General features: G+C 39.5%; 1 protein-coding gene across 1 annotated transcript in view; it reads left to right on the plus strand.

Moving 5' to 3' along the window:
• Positions 1-6691, plus strand: part of LOC145406676 (27 kDa glycoprotein-like) — a 109967-nt gene extending 103276 nt beyond the window's left edge. Inside the window, exon 6 of the mRNA XM_080277772.1 lies at positions 4501-6691. Within this exon, the coding sequence (XP_080133898.1) occupies positions 4501-4705 (205 nt within the window). The 3' untranslated portion in view covers positions 4706-6691. The remainder of the gene's footprint in view (positions 1-4500) is intronic.
• The last annotated feature ends 16835 nt before the right edge of the window (positions 6692-23526 follow it).

The raw sequence follows: 23526 nt of genomic DNA on the forward strand, positions 1-23526 counted from the left end.
CTCTCATACACCTCTCCACTCCATCCCTCCATCTCATCCTTGGCCTTCCCCTCCATCTCACTGACATACACTCTCCTCGTCAGTCTCTCACATGGCCACACCACCTTAATGTGTTTCTCCTAACGCTTCCTATCACATCCACATCCACACCACAACGTTTCTTCAAATCCTCATTAATTTTGTCAGTCTGTCTCTCCATGTGACTTCACAGGCTTCTCTCAAATAACTCATATATACAGTATATAATTGTTATTGTTGGTGCAAGTACTTAGTGGTTGACTTATGTAGATAATTGAAGTAGGTTTATGTATGTAAATTGTAAATATAAAGCACGTTTTATATGTTTGTGCAGAATTTTTTTGTCTATCATTGTGTATTGTATAAATGAAGTAACTATTTAACTCACTGATTCACTGTGGTGGGAACGGTGTGAGTGGTGTTGTCAGACATGGGTTGATTGACGTGTTGTGGTTTTCTCAGCAAACGCTGAGCACAGCGCGTCGACTTCTCACCCTGGTAGCTGTAGTGAGTAAATGAGTAACGGTGAGTAATGTTGAGTGAGTAACGATGAGTAAGATGAGTAGTGAGTGAGGGCTCTGGTGAGTCGTCTGCTCCGTCATCCTGGCATCAGCGTGGTTGTGGTAATGATGGAGGGTGGTTGGGGTTGAAGGGTGGGATCAGGTGGGGGTTGATGTGGTAGTGGGTTGTGAGTCAGTGCTCTCTCTACAGCTCTGTTTCTTAGCTTTTAGTGGTTGTGGTTACTTGATAGGAGATTTGTAGGCTTCTTTTGATGCTTGTGATTTCTTGTTCAACGTTTAATTATAGTTTCTTGCTGTAAGGTGTTAACTAGAAGATAATGTTGGTTATCGTCTCGCCTGCTTGTTCCGTAGCAATCATAGATACTTGTAGTTCGTTGTTCTGCTGATTGTAGATTGACGTAGAAATTGGAAAGTTGGTTGTAACAATATATTGTCAAACCACTGCCATTATAAAGTTGTGAGGCGTCATGTGGCTCGAACTTGTAGTATTTTTTTTTTCTATCTTGATAATGTAGACTCAACTGTAGATTCGTAGACGTGGTTTGTACGTTCACTACCGCTAAAATAATGTATTGAGCTTGTAATTAATTAAATTGTAGTCGTAGCTGAGCTGTAGTTAACAGTGAGTTAATCTGTAGGAGATAATGTTAGTTGTACTTGTCGTTGATGACAGGAGAAAGATAAAGATGAGTTCTGGAGTTTGTTTGTAGTTTATTTCTTCAAAGAGGATATCTTTAAATTTATACTACGTATGTCTCACAAGAGCGTATTGAGGTGAGTGTGTTTTATGCTTGCTAACTTCGCGAGCCTGCCCTTTTCCTCACTGTGCTTCCCTCGAAAGTCTAGACCCCCTTCTTGCTCTCTCTCCTGACTCCTTCTGCCTCCTAACTCCTTCTCTCTCGTATAGGAGAGATTGTGTCACGTGTAATGCACGGTTGAGTAGAATTTTCTCTTCTGGGGGCTTTCCTCTCAGGCGTCACGAGATGCTGTCTGGCATTCCTCAGAGAATGTGCGAATGCCATTTCCTTCAGTCTCTAGCTGTGACTTTCACTTAACCTCTAGATTACATATGTACGCTACTAGCTATTATATATTGTATTATGATATTTTAGAGGCCTGACAGCAGTCTCTCAACAGGAGGGTTTTTATATCATCTTTTTATAGGCTAGGGAGGGAGCTTAGGAACATGTATACAAATCAAGCAGGGGTGAAAGTAAATCTGCATGACCCCACCACCTCATTGTTGTACTGTAGTTCTGTCTGTCTCTCTCTCTTTCCCTGATGAACCTTTTTGATCCAATTACATTTGATGTTGGTGGTAGGTGGTGGCAACCATTATCCACTTGCATGATGTAGTGCAGTCTACTTCTTCCTTCACCTTTATCATTGATTTTCTGTCTGCCTTCCTCTCTTCCTGTTTCTGCCGTCATTCCTGTCGCTTTTCAGTACTCTTCTTTTCTTTTCAGGCAACTTTACAATGAGTGACAAGCTTGATGGTTTCCTGAAAGCCAGGAAACCATTTACAATGCTGGGTGGTAACCATATAACCAACCCATATGTGTTCCCTAGAATCCCTTGTCAGCGAGTGGGCTGGTGTAGGGTAAGTGCCCCTCCCCATAAAACAATGCAGTGACAAAGAGCCACCCCATATGGGATTCTGGCATCTGGCTGTAGAGAGATAGATGGACATTTTATACATTTTTGTTCTTGGTATCTCTTGCTTTAACACTAGAGAGATTGGTAGTAGTGAAGGGGTTAATGAAAGCCATATCTAACTCCTCCAGTTAGAAGTCTCTCCGAAGGTAAATAAAATGGTCTGATTGTAGCAGTGCAGTAAACTCCCAATTATCCGGCATATTAGAGCCAAAGTCCTGCTGGATACTATCAAAATCCTGGATTATGCAAAACTTCCCTGTAAGGGCCCTTAACTCCCCTACCATATAATACTTATCCACTGTCTGACCCCAACAAAACACTTTAAAACATCAAAAAACAGGTAGTAGACGTTCCAAATAATAAAATACCGTAACGTACTGTTAAGGACACCAGAATTTTATGTACAGAAGCAATTTCACGTTGATGATGGGGATAATATCAAAGTCCTCCCAGCCGAGAAACCTGTTTTCTTTCACCTGGCAGTACTGTAAAAACACACACATTGCAAACCCCTCACCAAACACGTCTTGCATCATGCAGCACTAAGGTAGGATTGCTTATGTCCATACCATGCCATTACAATAATGTTTTGGAAGAGACTTGGAGTGCAGTGCAGGCTCCTTTGTATATTGGCACCATAGCGGCAGAGAAATACAATGGAGAGTGAGAGAACATCCACCTACCTACTGCCAGCCAATGAAAACTCTGCATCAGAGTTCTCCCTCCCTTGCCTTAGCCAGTCAGAACTCTTCTGCTCCCTACCACTTTATCTCCCTTCCCTACCCACCACCAGCACACTGTGAGCTGTGAGGTCCTCCAACTGTCAACACTCCACCACTTTCATGTTACATTACAGTATAACCCCGTTCTTTTTGTGCATTTCTTTCATTTTTGTGTGTGTGTGTGTTTGTGATTATGGTTGGGTGTTTGATGACAGAGCTGTCTCATGTCGGATAATAATGTACTTTTAGCCAGCAGAAAGGATCCTGCATGCTGGATAATATAAAAGATTTTATGCTTACTGTTGGATACCACTTTAATTCAGCCATTGGCTATGCCGGTTGATGTTGTGTGCCAGATAACTGTAAGTTTACTGTATAGAAGAACATAGGTAACTCTGCACTGTTGCAACCCACCATCTGACCAAGCAGACCCCACCTACCTGCACACCTAACCAAATGCAAAATGGCCCTCCCTACTCCCCCCCATTTTTTCTTTTAAAGGTGGGTGTAAGGAGAATGCCTGGACATAATCTGGGTCTTTCAGTCTCTTTGCACAGGTTGCATTGACTTTGTGCAAGGAGAATGCCTGGAGGACATAATCTGGGTCTTTCAGAGTCCTTGCACAGGTTGCATTGACTTTTTTTGTTGCTTTATTACTTATAAAAAAAAAAAAAAAAAATGCTTATGACACAGCATTCTACCTATCAAAAGGCACCAGTTCACATAACTATGAAATTTCATGACTATAGTGAATACTTTCTGAGTTCTGCCCAGAAACAAAATCTCTATACCAGCCGCCCTGCCACCGAGCACTACAGATGGATACCTATTGATTCCAGTGATAACAACTCCCTCCTCAGACTTTATCAGGTGGAGGGTAAAAAGACTGTAAATACAGTAGCTGTCAATGGACTTACTGTTGTAGCCCTAGAATTGTCTGGACATGAATCCAGTGGTCTGCAGGCTGAAGTTGCCCTTGTCACGCAGTTCGCTCTCCTCTTTTGGGGGGAGAGGGAAGGAGTTGAGAGGCATTTGTGTAACCAGACTAGAACTGTTTGAATTATGCTGGTGCCAGTGCCTGAAAGCGCTTATCTCCAGCACCACATCATTAGAATGGAGGAAGTTAACCATCACCACCTTGCCAAATGCTTAGCACACAACAGAAGGATGAATGCACAGAACCCCACAATCACATTTAGTTCTGTTACATTCCTTAAACCCTCCGTCCCCATCCTCACTTGGCCTTGACCCAGCTAACTGCACGTAATTTTTAAACAAGAATAGGGAACTGTGTTATTCCACCATCTTGTTTTTGTTTTTCACATTTTTTCTTTCTCTTCACCCTTTCACAAAGATGATTTAGTTCATTTGTGCTACCTCCAGATTTTATTCAGCTTGTGAGGCTTTCTGAAATGGAGGGGTCAATTATAGCTTTTATTAACCCCTTCACTACTAGATGACTTTCCTAAGCTGACTATGATCTGCAGAGATAGCAAGAATTGAAAGTACTGTAGGTCACTGGATTGAAGGAGTTAACCCTGACCCAGGTGACACACTAGTGACCACAGGCTATTTCTTAACAGGCAAGTGAATGCCATGCACCGCTGTATTGTCAAATACACGAAGAAATGTGATGACCCAACCCCTTCCAACATCCTGGACTCGCTGATCACTCAGATGCTCAAGGTTACCCCATGCTGGGAGACGAGTGGCGCCCCCCTGCACCTACTACCGCACCTCCTCACACTGCTGGCAGCTGCTCTCACTGCTGCCAACATCCTCCTTTAAGATGCAAACATCCTTTTCTGATTTGCAGACATCTGGAATCCTGTAGACTTCTCAATAATTTCTCTGGTAAAAAAAATATATATTTTCCAGTAAAAACATTTTCAGCCTTTGTGCATTTGGCAATATATTTTCTAAACTTGTCTACAAAAGTTTTTCAGAAATTATTTAATGATTTCCAGTATTATTTTGGTAACGGGTAACTATATCCAGTTCATTCCTTTTGTAAAATCAGTTTGTATGTAGTATATTTAGTATAACATTTTCTGTTGTTATGCCCTAATGTGCAGTATTATTTTGTTCAGGCTGAACTGTGATAGTAATGCTCTTGAATCTCAGCTTACTATACTAGTCCAACTTTTTAAAGTTCTTTATACATTTTTTACAGTCACATTCCACCATGCTCAGTAATGTGTTTTTATTACACTGATTCTTTGGTTATCATTCACAAATGGTATGGAACATGGTGCATGGTAATGGAACTGCATGATAACAAAAGAGAAGAAACTATAGGGTTTATCCTAATTGGTAATAGGCATCCCCATTGAAAGCCCAATTTTCCCCTTGTACAACAGTTTAGACTTACCAAATACATCTGTATGGCTAAGTATCAGAAGCACACATAAGCATGGTTAGGTTAATAGAAAGTGATAAAAAGGGCACAGTAAGGAAGAAACACTTACCATAATGAGACTTTATGGGCCAGAGGTAAGGGGTTCTGAGGTTAGAGGATGTATAATTAGTGGTCTCCTCCACCTGGGATTAGTTCTCCAAGTAGGGCCTCTTCTTTGAATCCCTCAGTCATCAGAAACCACTGATACTGCACCATCATTGTTGGCAGAAACCATCTCAGGTGTGCAATAATGATGCTTTTTAGCCAAAAAATGGGCGATAATGGGAGAAGTGCAGATTTCCATCTTGCAGTGATAACAAAAACTGCTATAACCAAGTGCACGATAACCAAAGGATCACTGTATTCTGTGTACTTGTGGTTAAATTTTGCAGTTGGAATATTTTCAATTTGAGGCTAATTGGTTCTTGGAAAATTTGAGTATCAATAAGAATTTGCAAGAATGTTTTTATTGTGCTATTAATTTTGGTGCCCTCTGGACGAAGGCATTTCTGTGTTTATAGAACTGTACTTTGTTTAGGCTCCTAGCACCTTAACAACCTGTGTTCCTTTTTGGTTTCAACCATTGCATCTAGGGTCTTTGGTGGGATTAATGCTCGACCCCCAGGCAGTAGCATGCACTTTAACCCACTAGACCACAGTGGCTACATTGTACAATGTGTTATTTATGGAAATAACTGCCAGATACTTCATATGTTATGATACTGTAAGGCAGAGGGAAGTTGTTAACTGTTGCAGTGATAAATTTACAACATACTGATATTTAACCTTCAGAGGTAGGGACTAGTCATCTGAAATTTTTATTAGCTCGTATCAATAGGTTTAACCTTATGTGAGGGAGGTACAGGAGACATTCCCTCCAATTTGCAGTGTTTATAACTTAAAAGTTAAGAGATATATGTTGTATATGAATAAGCCTTTGAGGTACCATTGCTTTCTTGCTGGAATGTTATATTTTGAATGTAAAACTAAATCAGATGTATCAAAGAAACTGATGTAATTATCACTTTAACCTCTTCAGTCTGATGAAGTATCTTTTAATTTTGTCTTGGTACCTCTACATGGTTACAGTGGATCATCCATATTCATAGGTTAATAAAACCATCTCTAAATACACTATACCTTATTGTATTTGATATCATATGAGAGGAGGAGCCGTATATAAAAGTTTGAAAGCTGGCAGCTGATTGGTTGTCTGAGTGCACGCATTAGCACTGATGTATTTTTAAATTATAATTATAAGGGTTACAGTAACCATTTTTGATGATAAAATTGCACAAATAAAAAATATATACAGTAAAAGTCCCCCAGTCCGACCACCAATAATCTGAAAATCCCAATACTCCGAAATTGTCAATGCGATTCCCCCCCCCCCCCACCTGGGCTTTATCGAAGGGTTTATCTGGCTTGGACTTGCCCTTGGACTTGAATGTACTTGCCTGCAGCTAGTCATCTACACTTCTATGCATTTCCGGTAGTAAAACAATAACCCATACCATTTTAAGTGTTTATTTAATGATCATGTACATATTTCTAATGTTTTCAAAGAGCCCTCCCAATAGTCTGAAAAAAACAATAGTCTGAATGACCCTCGATCCTCTGCAATTCAGATTACAGGACTTTCACTATAGGTATTTGCATAGATTAATAATAATAATAATAATAATAATAATAATAATAATAATAAAAAGGCCTTACAAAGTCTTATCAGAGGTCCTAGGGATATGTGAAATGTTCAGTTCTCCTGCCAGATCAACATATTGTTGTAATAATGACGTGTAATTTACCTTAATTTGCCTTAACATGGAGAAAAAATCAAGGATCTCCTAAAACTTTGTCCAAAAGCATTGATATGGCAGGAAACATGAAAATTTCACATGTATGTAGGGTATATGATACACGTTGTTGGGCCTCATTTTAAAATTAATCTCTCTCTCTCTCTCTCTCTTTCGGGGGCGCGGTAGCGCAGAGGTAGAGCATCGAGCTCGTGGCTGGGGGGTCGCAAGTTCTAGCCTCGCCCAGGTCTACCATGACCGGGAGGGGTAGCTCCCTCCTGTAACCTAGCAGGGCTGTATGGCCTTTGATACCTAGCTTGGGGAATTCACTTCTCCATTCTCTCTCTCTCTCTCTCTATCTCTTTTACACACATTTCATGTATATACAGGGAGGTCCCGAAGATAAGAGCAGTTAGGTTTTGTTTGGCAGAGTCGTATAATGAATTCTTGTATAATGAAACACGTAACTAATGGTAAAATATTGGTTGAGTTCAAGGACCCCATCAAAGGCAAGTTTTCAAGCTAAAATATATGATACCAAATGCAACAAACATATCTATATTACTGAACTGTAGAGAAAGCAACCTGAAAGAGCAAATAGTATGCAAATAATATGACTGCTCATTAATTAAACAAATAAAACATGCATAACACTCATCTGTAGGTGGTAATGTTGTGTTGGAGGTGGGAAGCAGGATGCCAGATTCCCAAACCCATATTATCGTACCCGGCATGTTAAAATTATCGCTTTTTTATCCAAATTATTGTACAGTACTCATAAACAAAGGCATTTTGTCACATAAATTGGTAATTACTGTGGAATTAATATATTTATATGTGGAGTGATTAATTAATGTTACTGAATTTGTTGAACTGTTAAGTACCCACTAGATTATAATACTGTACTGGTTATCGTAAAAGTTACTAAATCCTACTGTTGTACTAGTCGTGCAGTAGACTTGTTAATTTTGCAATCCCTAATTTATTTGTCAGATTATGAAATTATGAAAGTTACCACATTATCGCATGCATGCAATTGCAAAGTGTGCCAAAATATTGCATTTTGCGATAAGTATCACACTTCTGGCAATGCTGCAGCTGAGCAGTCCTGCTATTTCTATCCGAGGTTGAGAGAAAACGGCGGTGACTGCGTTTTCTAGGATGACTGAGTTAGAATCCTCCCAGCTTGCCCCAGACTGAATGTTGCATCATTGGATTTTTGAGATCGTATAATGAAATTACAGTAGTCCCTAATTTACCCAGGTCATATCATCGGTTTCTTATATATCGAGTGATCGTATAACAGGACCTACCTGTATATATATATATATATATATATATATATACACTGTAGATAGGTAGATAGATAGATAAAATGTGGGTAATAATTTCATAAAAACAGTTATTATACAGGCTTACCTCAACTTATGAGCATTCAAGATGCAATCATTTCAAAGATTTGAACTCATAAAAAATAATGAACATTTCACAGGTACGAACGTAACCACGAAAAACTGAGTTAGCTTGTAGCAGCCCGTTGCAACCACTTTTGAATGTGGCGGGTGATGGTAGTTGTAAGGCGGGTCGCTAGGCGACAGTGTGGGTGCTAGGGGGCTAACCTGCCGTCTTTTGTTTTTGTTTTGTTCACCTGGAGGAGAGAGGATCACTGCTCATTGTGCTTTTAGTACTTTCACTCCATTTAATATGGCTGATAAATGCAAGCTTGTTGATAGTGGTGCTTCTTGCTCATCTAGGAAGCGACGTGCCATCTCTATGGAACTATCAAGGGGATAACAGGTGCCTTTGGAATGACTGAGAAAGGGGTTGCTTCTTTTGAAGAACAGGATCCGAATGCTGACCAGTTTGGCAGAGTCTGTGCTGCTGTGCATGATGCCCTGGCCTACTATCGTCCCATCCTTGATGAGAAAAAGAAGAACGTTTCCCAGTTGTCAATCATGAGGTTTTTCTCAAGGGTAGAAATGAAATTAGACGAACCACAGCCTTCAGTCTCCTTTGCTGAGCCTTCAGCCACATTCGTTCAGCCTGCTTTTCCTGAAAATCCCGACTTGCCCACTGCTTTCTCCTCACAAGCATCTTCCAACTAACTCCACTCCTCCGCCTGTTTCCTCTCACTTCCTGCAAGTCCTGCTATGTCTGCCCTCAGGTGAACTACAGTAATGTCTATAACATAAGATAACTCTGTTATCGTTTATGTCCGTTGTGTATTTACAACTAGGAAAACAAAATGCAATGCATGCCACATCCACATCTTCACAAGTGGCAAACGTTCCATTATCTTTTGTCAGTTGTAAAATAGGCATCAGACAATAGCAGGAACAGAGTTGTGTCTTATACTGTATGTTTTTCTTGTGTTAATTTATGCATTTCGTAATACAATATAAACTGCTTAAGAACATTTAAAACCCGACCAACAGATCAGTGAACAGGACTGTATAGTGTTTAATATGTTGTACATGTAATACTGTAAGGGATTTTCATTTTGCAAACAAAATCAACTTGCGAACAACCTCTTGGAACCAATGGGGTGCTTCTAAAAAGCCTAGTATTCCGTCAGATGGCTCCACTGTAGCAGTAGACACATTCCCGCGCTGTTTAAAAGGCATAATTTTATTTGTTAAATATTTACACTGTTGTGTGAAATTGTGAATCATGGTAACGTCATATGCCGTTATATAAATAATACAAATAGAACACGTATATATAACATATCATGAATTGTTTATATTTATCATAAACTGAAATTAAAATATCACTGATGGCATGTGATGGCAATCCGCCATTTCAGTGGTCCTATATTATTTAATTTTGCTACATTTAGTGCAAGTTAGATTCTTAATACATAGTTTGTTCAGAGTGTAAAGTACGCCTAGTGGGTATCTTGACTCATCCAGTCTCTGTGTGGGCAGAAATTTAATGTTGAGTAAATACTGGCATTCACCATCATAAATCATCAGGTCTGAGGAACCGTCCCAAAACCAAGATCGTTTACGCGTCATTTTTTGCCCGGTCTGACGGAGGACAGACGACTGTGGAAGGTAAATAAGTCAAGACATCGCCTCCAAGTGATCCACAAGATTCACACGGAGTCAAGTTCAGTATTCACGATTATATATATATATATATGCAAACGTGACAACACATGACGAGTAAATACTACTGCATCCTCTTAAATGTCTACCCCCAGTGAGATTGCATCCAGGTCAAGAGGACTGGTATGTGCACAAGCTACTGACTCAGTCAGTGGAAGATCTTACAAACATATGTGTGTGGACAGGTGGGCTGGAGACAGTTCTCACATGACCATACCATTAGGGACTTGCCAAGAGGGGGAAATGTGTGTGAGATATTGATGATAAGATGACCTTAAGGTATTTATTTGGTAGGCACTTGGTGAAATGTAAAAATTAAAATAACCACTAGTTCTCAACAGAAAAAGACAAAACTTCACTGTAACACTTTATTTACAAAAAGCTACAATGATACATATGAATATGACTCACTCATGGTGCAAGGAAGCTGCAGGGGAAGGTCTCTCTCTCTCTCAGGTCAACAGTCAGGAACTCACATTACTGAACTATGTGTGTTTGTGGGTGTGTCCATTTACGACAGTAATGTAACCAATGTCGGGTACAGGGACATGAGAAATGGGCGTAGCTTAGTTAACAGCTAGAGAGGCAAGATGTGGGAATGACAATTACACAAAGATATCGCTCAGTGATAAGTGCCTATACATGGTCACTTATGAACCAATGACGAATGTTATGAATATAGCTCGTTTCTACTCTGAGTGAATCCGTGACATTACACGCCATCAAAATAAAATTTTTCATGGAAACTTGACATCCCTCGTGAAAAAACTTAAACACGGGACTGTCTTGTGGTGCGCATGCATGAAGGAAGCGAGCAAAATGTTGAATGCCAGTATTTACTCAACATTAAATTTCTGCCCACATAGAAACTGGATGAGTCTAGATACCCAGGAGGTGTACTTTACAGTCTGAACAGACAATGTATTAAGAACCAAATTTGCACTAAATGTAGCAGAAATTAAATAATATAGGGTCACTGGAAGGACGGGTTGCCATCACATGCCATCAGTGATATTTTAATTTCCGTTTATGATAAATATAAACACTTCACAATACGTTATATATACGTGTTCTATTTGTATTATTTATATTTTGGCATATGACATTACCATGATTCACATTTTCACACAACAGTATAGATATTTAACAAAGAAAAATATGCTTTTTAAACAGCACGGGGAATGTGTTTACTGCAACAGTAGAGCCATCTAGCGGAATACTAGCTTTGAAAGCACCCCATTATGTTTGTAATTTGAGGTATACCTGTACCACTCGTAAACAGTTAAAATACATGTTACTAATGAATGCATTCAGACAGCCAGTCATCTGCCAGCTTTCAAAAATGAAGACTCTTCCTCTCTCAGAAGAGGTTGAAAAGGCTATAGTTTAAGGTATGTTTGAGACTTGAGATGAATTAATAACCTGTTAAATAATCTAAAAATATGTTTCAAACAAGTAGGTGATGTTTGGGGGTACTACAGAGAGTGTTTAACCCTTTGACTTCCATGATCAACCTATTATATACAGTTTATACAGGCATGCCTCGGTTTAACGATCTAATTGGTTAGGTAAAACGCCATCGCTAGGCAGGGTATCATATATCGGGGTACTTTTAACATGTATTTCAATGTGGACTGTTTACCAGCCTTGGGTTTCCCCCTAAACCAAGTCCAAAACCCACCCAGATGAGCCCAAAAACAGGTTTAAAGGCAATCTAAATGGCTTAACACAGGGGTTCTTAACCTGGGGTCCATGGATGGGCTTCAGGGGATCCGTAAAGGTGAGAATAATTGAGAACAATATAGTGATATTGCGTGATGCCATTTGGCATCATTAGCTCCCCCCCCCAACAACAACAACAACAACAAATCGAAGAGTCTTGAATAATTCTTTTGTTCACTGACACAAGCCTACCCTCGTCAGGCAAAGGGAACTATGGGTGCTCTGATTCCGTTTGCCACTACATGCCATTGTGAGTCAGGGTTTTCAGTGATTGTTTCTATCAAAATGAAAAGTCAAAATCAACTGGATGTCAACAATGACATGCGTATTGCCTTATTAAAGACCACTCCACAATTACATCTTCTTATTCAGGCCAAACAACAACCCTCTCATTGAAGAGAACTTTTGAGCAGAATTAAAGTTTTGTTTTGTTTAATTTGCACAGGTTGGATGCTTATTTTTTCATCGAATGGCCATTAGTTTTTGCATGAAAAACAGTGAGAAACAATTTTTTGTAAAGACTGTTTTATACTTTGTGTATGTCATACACTACGTGAGGCAGTTTTCAATAAAATAAAGTATATTCTTTGCATGCACAATGCTGTGGTTATGTGCTTATGTGTATTTTTGTAGGGAGGGGGTTCATAGCTTTCACCAGATTCTCGAAGGGGTCCGTGACTCAAAAAAGGTTAAGAACCACTGCCCTAACAGCTGTCAAGGAAGCTAACCTAAGGCTAACACCTGTAAATATCTCACTAAAACCAACAAATCAAATCTGAATATCATCAAACATAAGTCTGGAAAATATCAAGCTTAGTAAACTGTACCCCCAAAATGACAAAGTTCACCCCACCTATGGCTAAAACACATTAATTGAAGCCTAAAAACAGTTCATAAATCAACCTAAACATACAATTTTAGTCTAAAATATCATCAAAATCGGTAAGAAAAATCAAAACCCATCGTTAAACCGGGGTTTGGCCATCGTTAGGTAAGGTATGGTGGTATTTCTACCCCCATAGTTAAGCCGGGGTATTGCATCTAGGGGTATCGTATATCGAGGTATTAGTGTGTGTGTGTGTGTATGTATATATATATATATAAATAAATAAATACAGTATATATATATATTTATATATACCAAGTAAGACATCTGCAGGCGATATTGGACATTGCAACTTCCAAAACGGTAATAAAATGAATGTGGTAAATACTCTTCTTAACATAATACAAATTTTCGGCCCACCTCAGGCCATCATCAGGTATTACAATTGTCCTATCCAGTCAGATTTAATGAAAAGAAGAAGCCAAGACTTTATTGAAACATAAAACTAAAGAAAAGCAAGTAAAATCAACCCTCCTCCCCATATAAAAGCTCAAAAAGAAATGCCAAGAACTGCTCAGGGAAGACCGAAAGAAACCTACTCAAACCCCAAACTGAAACACCACTTGTCTGTTCAAACACTAAACTCAAACCCCCTAAACTGAAGTAAACAAACCAAATCCATCTGTAGGTTCGAATAAGTAATCCATTAAGTATTATTAACTACATTAATTTGAGGTCTATACTTTTCTGTATTGTATTTTTTCTTCAAGTAAAGCATCAACTGAATTACTGAATAAGGTTTATATCCAAGGGATGGTTGGGGTTGATTGCTCATGTAATGCCACTCAGGGATGAGTGAGGCTGGTCACTCTCATCTTAAATGTCGGGACCAACTGCCTAGCCCCGGGCTCGTACGCTCCTCATGGGGCAATGTAGGATTGGATGATGGATGGATGGATGGTTACTACCTGGAAATCATTGCAAGAGAAAGGGTGGTCATGGGTTAATGAATGCTCTCTAATAGCTGAAAATGCCATCTGATGTAAATATTGACCTGTTCTGTAGCTCTTTCCTATATTTTCAGATATTCTTATTTTGAATGAACGACTTGTACATTCAGTATACCCAGCCTTACAACTAGGACATGTAAATTTGTAAACAACATCCGAACATAGAGGAGCAGGCACCCTGTTTTTGTGATTGAAAACATTCTTTATCTTAAAGTCTTCAGTGAGTTTAATCCTAAAATTTGCAGACGGGAAACTGTTTTTTAATTCTTTAAGTACCAAATTGCGAAACTGATTACAGTACTGGTTTTTCCATAGAAAAGCATTTGAACATATTTAACTAATTTTTTCACCTCAAAGCATACGGATTTACTTTTTAGTTTCATATAGAGGAAAGACTTTAAATACTTATCATATCTGTATATCCGATAATTATTGTTAAGAAAATAATCCCCAAGTTTAAGAAATTCTTCATGCAGAGTTATATAATTCGAACAAACATTGTACGTTCTGTTCAGTAAAGTTCTGATTGAATTAATTTAGTTTATCATTGGACAAAAACTGTACCAATTTAAGCCTTGACCTGTGAAAGTTGGTTTTCTGTTTACTTCTGTCATTAGTCCTTCATTATTTTTGCAATTTTTATATCTAAAAATGATATACAGTACTTTCATTATTTTCTAATTCACATGTGAACCTTATATTATTATGTTTGTTAATATAAACTTAGGGATTGTAATATAAACTTAGTGTTCTTAAACTCAGGGATTATTTTCTGAACAATAATTATTAGATACACATATATGACAAGTATTTAAAGTCTTTCCCCAATACAAAACTAAAAAGTAAATCTGTATGCTTTGAGGTGAAAAAATTGGTTAAATATGTTAAAATGCCTTTCTACGGAAAAACCAGTTATCAGTTTCACAATTTGGTAGTTAAAGAATTAAAAAACAGTTTTCCGTCTGTAAATTTTAGGATTATACTTACTAATGACTACATAAAGGATGTTTTCAATCACAAAGACAGCGTGCCTGCTCCTTTATGTTTGGATGTTGTTCACAAATTTACATGCCATAGTTGTAAGGCTGGGTATACTGAATGTACAAGTTGTTCATTCAAAATAAGAATAACTGAACATATGGGAAAGAGCTACAGAACAGGTCAATATTTACATCAGATGGCATTTTCAGCTATTAGAGAGCATTCATTAACCTATGACCACCCATTCTCTTACAATGATTTTCAGGTAGTAACTAAATTCAGTAATTCAGTTGACACTCTACTCGGAGAAAAATTACTAATAGAAAAATATAGACCTGAAATTAATGTAGCTAACAATGCTTAATGGATTCTTTGTTCAAACTTACAGATGGTTTTGGTTTGTTTGCTTCAGTTTAGGGGGTTTGAGTTTAGTGTTTGAACAGACAAGTGGTGTTTCAGTTTGGGGTTTGAGTAGGTTTCTTTGGGTCTTCCCTGAGCAGTTCTTGGCATTTCTTTTTGAGCTTTTATATGGGGAGGAGGGTTAATTTTCCTTGCTTTTCTTTAGTTTTATGTTTCAGTAAAGTCCTGGTTTCTTCTTTTCATTAAGTCTGCGCTGACTGGATAGGACAATTGTAATACCTGATGTGGGCCGAAAATTCGTATTATGTTAAGAAGAATATTTACCACATTCATTTCATTATTATGTATATATATACAAATATATACATATATATACAGTACATCCCTCTAGTATGCACCTATATGGGCAGCAGAGGACGTTGTGTACAAGGAATTTGTGTACTCTGAATACATAAACTTATGGAAAAAATTACATATGGGCGCACCCCCCTTCATGGGCAACCCTTGAGACGCCTTTCAGACCTAAGTACAGTAAACCCTCATTATACAATGCCTCATTGTACGATATTTCGCTTATACAATGTCAAAATTTTAGTACCCTATGCCCACTATACAATGGGAACGATTTGCAACAACGATGGATCATCCGCGGCTCAGTGAACAGCGAATGTGCAAACACAACAAAAATGTCCTCACACTGTCGGCATTAGACCACACACACTGTCCACCAGTCCAGCCTCATTAGCTAGCCCTGCCCAGCCAGCTAGCCCAGTCTTATCGCTTGGTCCAGCCCCATCAGCCAGCCCCACCCAGCCAGCTATCCCAGTCTCATTCGCCAGTCCAGACTCATCAGCCAGCCCTGTGCAGCCAGCCAGCCCTGCCCAGTCAGCCAGTTCTGCCAGTGATGAGTGAGGGCTGTGAGGCCCTAACTGTCCCTTAGCCTCGCAGGGGACATCAACAATCCTATTTACTTAAGTAATAGTAAGAACTACTGTATACTGTTAATATCATGTTTTTCCCCTCTTTATTCATTATGAATGTGTTACTTTACATGTTTAAACATAAGGATATTTCATGTATGTGAGTGTTAAGGTGTGTGAATGTGCGAGTTTAGGCAGGTCTGGGAACGTATCCCCATTGACTACATGTTATAACAGGTTCACTATACAATGGATTGCTATACGATGGGGTTTTCAGGAACGGAACCCCATCGTATAATGAGTGTTTACTGTATTGTACTATACAGAGAAACTATCTAAGACATATTACCTAAGATAATAATGTGCTTTAGCCATTATGGCTTTACTAGGTAAATCAACAAGAATATGGCTTAACTAAACCAACAAGAATATGGCTGCTCACCTTTACCCATTATCGCTTCTTGGGGGGGCAATGTTGCGTACTCGAGGTAACCCCGGATTTGGTCCACTCTTCGCTGCCTGTCTCGCTTACAAGGAGTTCAGTTTGCATACTTAACCCGCACCGTCCCAAGGACGTACTGTACTTCCACGTCCTCACGTTTTGTCACAGCTAATCCCGAGGACGTACTTCAACGTCCTGCAATTGCAAGGTTCATAATTTCCACAATTTTCAATTTTCGTGAGTCATTTTTGGTACGTATACACGGGACACCTTCCTCAACAAGATGCCAGGCAGAGACAATGCCTTACCCAGCATGACCTCCTCCCCCCCCTGCATGCCCTTTTCTCAGCAATTCACCTGTTATCAGTGACCTGGCCAGTATAGCCATGTCATGCCACGGTACGAAATTCAGGGCCAGAGTGATTCCCCAATCAGTGACAATGTGGAGGACAAACTTTACATAGCATTAGAGGAAGAAACAGTTAGAAATGATGATCAGGTAATGTGGCAAAAAAGGTCAGGTATTAGTGAGTGAAACAATGCTTATAATGCCTATATTACTGCTTGAAAACCAATATACTCTTGTACTACATATAAATTCGTAACAGTAAATAAATAAATACCGTTTATGAGTGGTGTGAAATAGTTATCCTCCCATAGAACTCGTTTTCTTTGGTGCCAGCCTGATAGAAAACCCAGTAAGGTAAGGAGGCTCTCCTACCTGTAATGAATATTTTAAACCTCAGGTGAGCAATTTCTCTATGAATTTTCGATGTTTCTCACCAAAAGCGAAAGTTTTAGCAAAAAAAAAAAAAAAAGGGTCAAAAAATGGTCGGGATTGGGGGGTACCAGTGGTCAAAAAGTGGTCGGGACGGGGCGGGTTAAAAAAAAAAAAAAAAAAGGTCCTCCTGTACATAGGGGATCGTGTACTCGGAACTCACGTACTGTGGGAATGTACTGTATATACAGTATATATATATATATATATATATATATATATATATATATATATATCAGAGTTACTATGTTTTGCAGCAAGTGACTTCTGTACTACAGTACATTGCTTGTGCTTCCTCTACAGCAGTTTTTGAATATCATTTGACCATTTTTTTTTTTTTTTTAATTATGGACAAATACATTTAATATATACATATGTATACTTTATACATACATACTTACATCATCTAATCCTGTGTTACCCCATGAGGAGTGTAGGAGCCCAGGGCTAGGCAAGTGGAGTGGCATTATGTAAGCAATAAACCTAAGTCATCCCTTGGATATAAACCACACAGGCTCAATCTGGTTGGAGCACCTTAATTACTCACTAAGCCACCAGGCGCCATAGTTTGGTTACATGGTTATCACCCAGCTTAGTAAATGATTTCCTGGTGTACAGGAAACCATTTGGCCTCTCACTCAGTGTACTGTAGAGTCACCCATAGACAGAAGGAAGAGGAGAGAAAGAAGGAAGGGCGAGGAAAGGGCCGCCACCCAAGAGCAGAACTACATCAAGTGAATGGATGGTGAGCGCTCCCACCTACCACACTGTACAGTATATATATATACAGTATATATATATTACATACAGGCCGAGGATGAGATAGAGGGATGGAGTGGAGAGGTATATGAGAGAGGGGGATGTGAGTTGGAGGCAGGGCAGTGAAATGGTGGGGGACAGGGCGACGTGGAGGCGATTTGTTTGTGGCCACACCGTATGGGATTAAGGCGTCTGGCGATAGATAGATAGATAATATATATATATACATACGTGTTCCCTACGTGTCAACAAGTGGGTTGGTGGAGGGTTAGTGCCCCTCCCCGTAAAACAACTAACTCAAAGTCAAATGGCCACCCTTTACGGGATTGTGGTGTCTGGCAGTAGATAGACAGATAGATAGATGTATATGTATATTTATATATAGGCATACCCTGGTTTAATGATGTAATTGGTTAGGTAAAACCCCATTGTTAGGTGGGGTATTGTATATTGGGGTACTTTTAACATGTAAAGTAATGGGAAGTGTTTACCAGCTATGGGTTTCCCCCCACACCAGGTCCAAAACCCACCCAGATGAGCCCCAAAACAAGTTTAAAGCCAATCTAAATGGCCTAACACCTGTAAAAGAAGCTAACCCAAGCCTGACACCTGTAAATAACTCACCTAAACCAACAAATAAAATCTGAAATTCGTCAAATATACTGTAAGTCTGGATAAAATCAAGCTTAGTAAACGGTACCCCAAAATGACAATGTTCACCCCACCTATGGCTAAAACACATTATTATAAATCTAAAAACAGTTTATAAATCAACCTGAACACACAGTTTAATTTCAGATATCAAAATTGATAAATAAAAAATCAAAACCCATCTTTAAACTGGGGTTTGGCCATCAGTAGGCAGGGTATGGTGGTATTTCTATCCCCATTGTTAAGCTGGGGTATCGCATCCAGGGGTATCGTATATTGAGATATTGCTGTGCATATAATACGGTATACACCTATAATATATATCATACATACATACATCATCTAATCGTGTGTTGCCCCACGAGAAGCATAGGAGCTCAGGGCTGGACAAGTCGGTCCTGACATTTAAATTGGGAATGGCCAGCCTTAATCATCTCAGAGTGGCATTACATGAGCAGGAACCCCAACCACCCCTTGGATATAAATATACACAGGCTCAGTCTGACTGGAGTGCCCTAATTACCCACCAAACTACCATCTAATTTGATTATATGGTTACCACCCAGCATAGTAAATGGTTTCCTGGTGTACGGAAAACAATTAGAGTTGTCACTTAGTGTAGAGTGACCCAGAGACAGAAGGAAGAGAAAAAAATGAGGGAAAGGAAGACAGAAGAGGAAGGAAAGAAAGAAGGACCTAAGATAGGAAAGGGCAGTCATCTGAGAGGAGCACTACATTGAGTGAGTGGTTGTTGAGTACCCCCAGATATACAGTACGGTAATCACTTGCGTATCCGAACCTGCATTATACTCGTACGAACCAAGACATTTTCTGAACTTCCACATTGAATAATTAACAAATCCATCCATCCATCATCCAATCCTGTGTTACCCCATGATGAATGTATGAGCCCAGGGCTAGGCAAGTTGGTCCTGACATTGAGATGAAAGTGACTAGCCTTACTCATCCCTGAGTGGCATTACATGAGCAGTAAAGCCCAACTAACCCATGGAGATAAACCTACACAGACTCAATCCAATTAAAGCACCTTAATTACCCACAAAACCACCAGGTGCCATAATTTGGTTATATGGTTACCACCCAGCATAGTAAATGGTTTCCTGGTGTACAAGAAACCATTTAGCTTGTCACTCCGTGTAAATAATAACAAACACGGGAAAAAAATTATAATTTCATGTGCATGACAGAACTCATGTGGTGGCCGCGAATCGAAATAATAACAGACACCCACGCTGCGTCGCATGCCTCGTATGTTCTCCTCTTTTAATCAGTGCTCAATCAGTTATGCATCATGCCTCCCACGAAGTACAAACACCCTCGTAATATTCTGATCCTAGAGAGGAAGAAAGAGATAATCCAGCGGCATGAGGAAGGCTGGTCAGACAGTAAAATCTATCTATCTATCTATCTATTGCCAGACGCCTCAATCCCGTTTGGGGTGGCCACAAACAAATCGCCTCCAAGTCACCCTGTCCCCCGCCATTTCACTGCCCTGCTCCCAACTCACACCCCCCTCTCTCATATACCTCTCCACCCCATCCCTCCATCTCATCCTCGGCCTCCCCCTCCTTCTTCCCCCCTCCACCTCACTCACATACAGACAGTAAAATAAGACAGGATTATGGCCTGGCTAAATCAACTCTCTACAGTATCAAGAAAGCCGAGGACAAAATCAAGGCTTACACCAGTAAGCATACCAGTGCTACTAAGACGTCAAGGACTCAAACAAGAAAATCAGCACCCCATCCAACCACAATACCCATGAGTGATGATGACAGTGAGGTTGAGATTGAGAAGGCAGGCTTGTAAATTGTTGAGTAACGTAATGTACCTATACTGTACAGAAAATTTTATGCCTAAAATGCTATATTTGTCATTACCCGAAGTTTTGCAATATCCGACCCTCCTTTGACTCAGTTAGTTCAGATATGCGAGTGATTACTGTGTGTATGTATGTGTATACTGTATAGGGTGAGCTGCCCAATGCAGATGCAAAAATTGGTACTCCCCCCCCCAAAGTTGCAGTCTGTAACATTGGAAATTGGGGGTGGGGGGGACAAATAGCAAAAGGCTTATATTTTCAAAGAATATCAACAATTTTTTTGTATCTGTTATTGTTTAAGAGAGAGAGGAGAGAATTAAGACATGCATCTCCTTAGGTATCACAAAACCCTTAAGAGATGCACCTTGACCTAAAGAGATTTGAAGTTTGCCCCCCCCCCCTTTTTTTTTTTTTTTTTTATGAAGACAAAATAGTAATCCCTCAATTATCTGACATAATAGTGCCAAAGGCATGTCTCGATAGTGGACCCGTCTGGATAATGGAAGTCTCCCCTGGCCCCCCTTCGTGTAAATCCTAACTTTGAAAGCCAATGTAAAAGGCCACTACAGTGCAACGTACAACACTCATTCCAAGAGTTTTACACTACTCTTTCTGATCAAGCAGACCTATAAACCACAGCCAAACAATTAACATATCAAGAAGACCCATCAACCACAGACAAGCAATCACCACTGCAGGGCCATACCTCACAAAAAAAAAAAAAAAAAAAAAAAAAAAAAAAAAAAACACCCTGCTGGATGAAAATGTTACCTCAGGCATGATTTCCACCCGTACAGAAGCATTTTGTCTGGATAAAATGGAAAAATGTTTGATTAATGGTTTCAGACAGTCAGATCAGAGTATCTGCATAATACTGTAGATCATTTGGATAATGGATATCCCGGATAACTGAGGGATTACTGTACAGTATACATTCCATATATAAGAACTAACCTCATAGATACTGGAAAAAGAGAATGATTCTTTTGGTTATAAGCTTACAATGTTTAGGCAACAAAACTGACTGACATATGACATAAAATGCAATATAAATAAAAGAGACAGAAATTGTAACTAAATGTACTCATTTGCTGCAATGTCTCATTGTAGGCCATTAAGATCAGAGTTTAGAGGATGCAGGGAAGTTATACATGGAACATTCATGCTGTTACTAAAGCAAAGCTAAACAGATATGCTATACTCTAGAACAAAAGAAAAGGAATGAATTTTGTAACAGGATCATTAGGCTATTTGGCCTAAATTATGTTTGAAAGTAGAAAGTGATAGATGATTTAATGGCAGATGGGAATATAAAGCCCTTCAAACGATTCTGATCTACTGTTGTAGGAGATTCGAGAACCACCACCTCATTTTCAAGAACAGGATATGAGGTATCTTCAGTGTCAGGGAAGAAGGTGTCAAGTTTTTGACGTAGGAATGATACAGTCAGTCCACCTTCATCACTCAATAACCATTCCAATATATACTTGAAATGATGGTGTCTGCCACCAGCCTGTTGTTGATGTCTGAGCCTTCTTGACCTTCACTCCAACCCATGAGTTTTCAGTTGGCTCCTACAAAGGCAGCTTGATACCAAAATATCTTCCATCATCAAGGGTTATACTATCATCTGTTGAGTTGTGAATACTCTCTCGGTGTTATCATCTGTAGAACTATCCATATGATTTGCAGCCACATGTGTTGGACACCTCTTCCTTGGAGGTCTAATTGCTTGAGACTTTAGTTTGGGACCTGTAGACTTTGTAGGCATGTTCTGTATTTCATTTTTTTTTTTTTTTCTGCTTTTCTTCCTCCTGTTTATTTTTCACATCGTTCTGGCTCTTTAATTCCTTTACCATGTTACTAAAAGATATACCATACATTCTGTCCAGAACAGTTGTTCTTTTGGGAGGCCCTCTCCCCAGTCTATATGCAGGGTAGAAGTTATGTTTCTGGATGTAAGGACTAATAGCCCATGTGCTGTTCTACTCCTTTTGGGCTGCATCAGGCAGAGTACTGGGTCCAGCAACAAGGCTGTCACACAGAGAAAGAGAGCATATAAGGTCCTCTAGGGATGTTGCAGTTGACGACTAGAGGAAGGTTGGGACGTCTGGAAATCTAGGGCAGGTGCGAATCATTGAAAGGGCATGGTTCTATAATAGTTCAGGATACCAGAATAACCTTTATAGTCAAGGTTCTGGTCACAGGGAGAGCCGTCAAACCTGGAAATGAAACAAAACTCATAAATACCCTAAGCAGACGTGCATCTCCATAGGTTTTACACAGTGCGTCCCTGTAGGTCCCAGGGTAGCACTTGTTCTAGTTGAGGCAGCTTCATCAATGGTGGAGGTAACTCAACCTTATTTATACTGAACATAGAGGAGAGTATGGCTTTTTACCAGTGTGGTGTATGATCATCTAGCATCAGTTTGAGAACCTGTATCTCTTTTGGACTTCAGAATTATTGCTGGACGTAAGGAGATGCACTCCCTCCCCCAGTCAATCATGCACGCAGAAGCCCCTCTTGGTCATGCAGTGGTATACTTCAACTCATGCACAGTTTACCTGCAACAACAGAAAGAGGATTGAATTAGGAAACTGTAAGAAAATTAGCTTTTAAAATTGTTATTTTTCTTAGCTTTTCTGCAAGGAATTTTGTGAAAACTCAACATTTTTTCAGTTCATCTCATCTCATTCAAAAACAAAGGAAAGTAAAAAGCTGGTCTATGTGAGACTGTTAGGTGATAGTTAATGAAATTTGTTTGGCACATTTATGCATCCATCTACTCATCCCAAATGTGTGGAAGTTTTTTTGTTTCAAGTGTGTGTCCTTGGTTCAAGGCCTCTGCATTGGAACATTTACCATATATATATATATATGTATATATACACAGTAAAATGCTGAGAGGGCTCTCCCTCCGTGCTAAGGGATCTTTGTTTGCAGCATGTGTTAGGAGTGTAATGCTGTGTGGTAGTGAGTCCTGGGCAGAAAAGGAAGAGGATATACGCAGGCTCA

This window comes from Coenobita brevimanus, chromosome 71 (assembly GCF_032717465.1).
Source record: "Coenobita brevimanus isolate Jiangsu-jjx chromosome 71, ASM3271746v2, whole genome shotgun sequence".
NCBI lineage: Eukaryota > Metazoa > Arthropoda > Malacostraca > Decapoda > Coenobitidae > Coenobita > Coenobita brevimanus.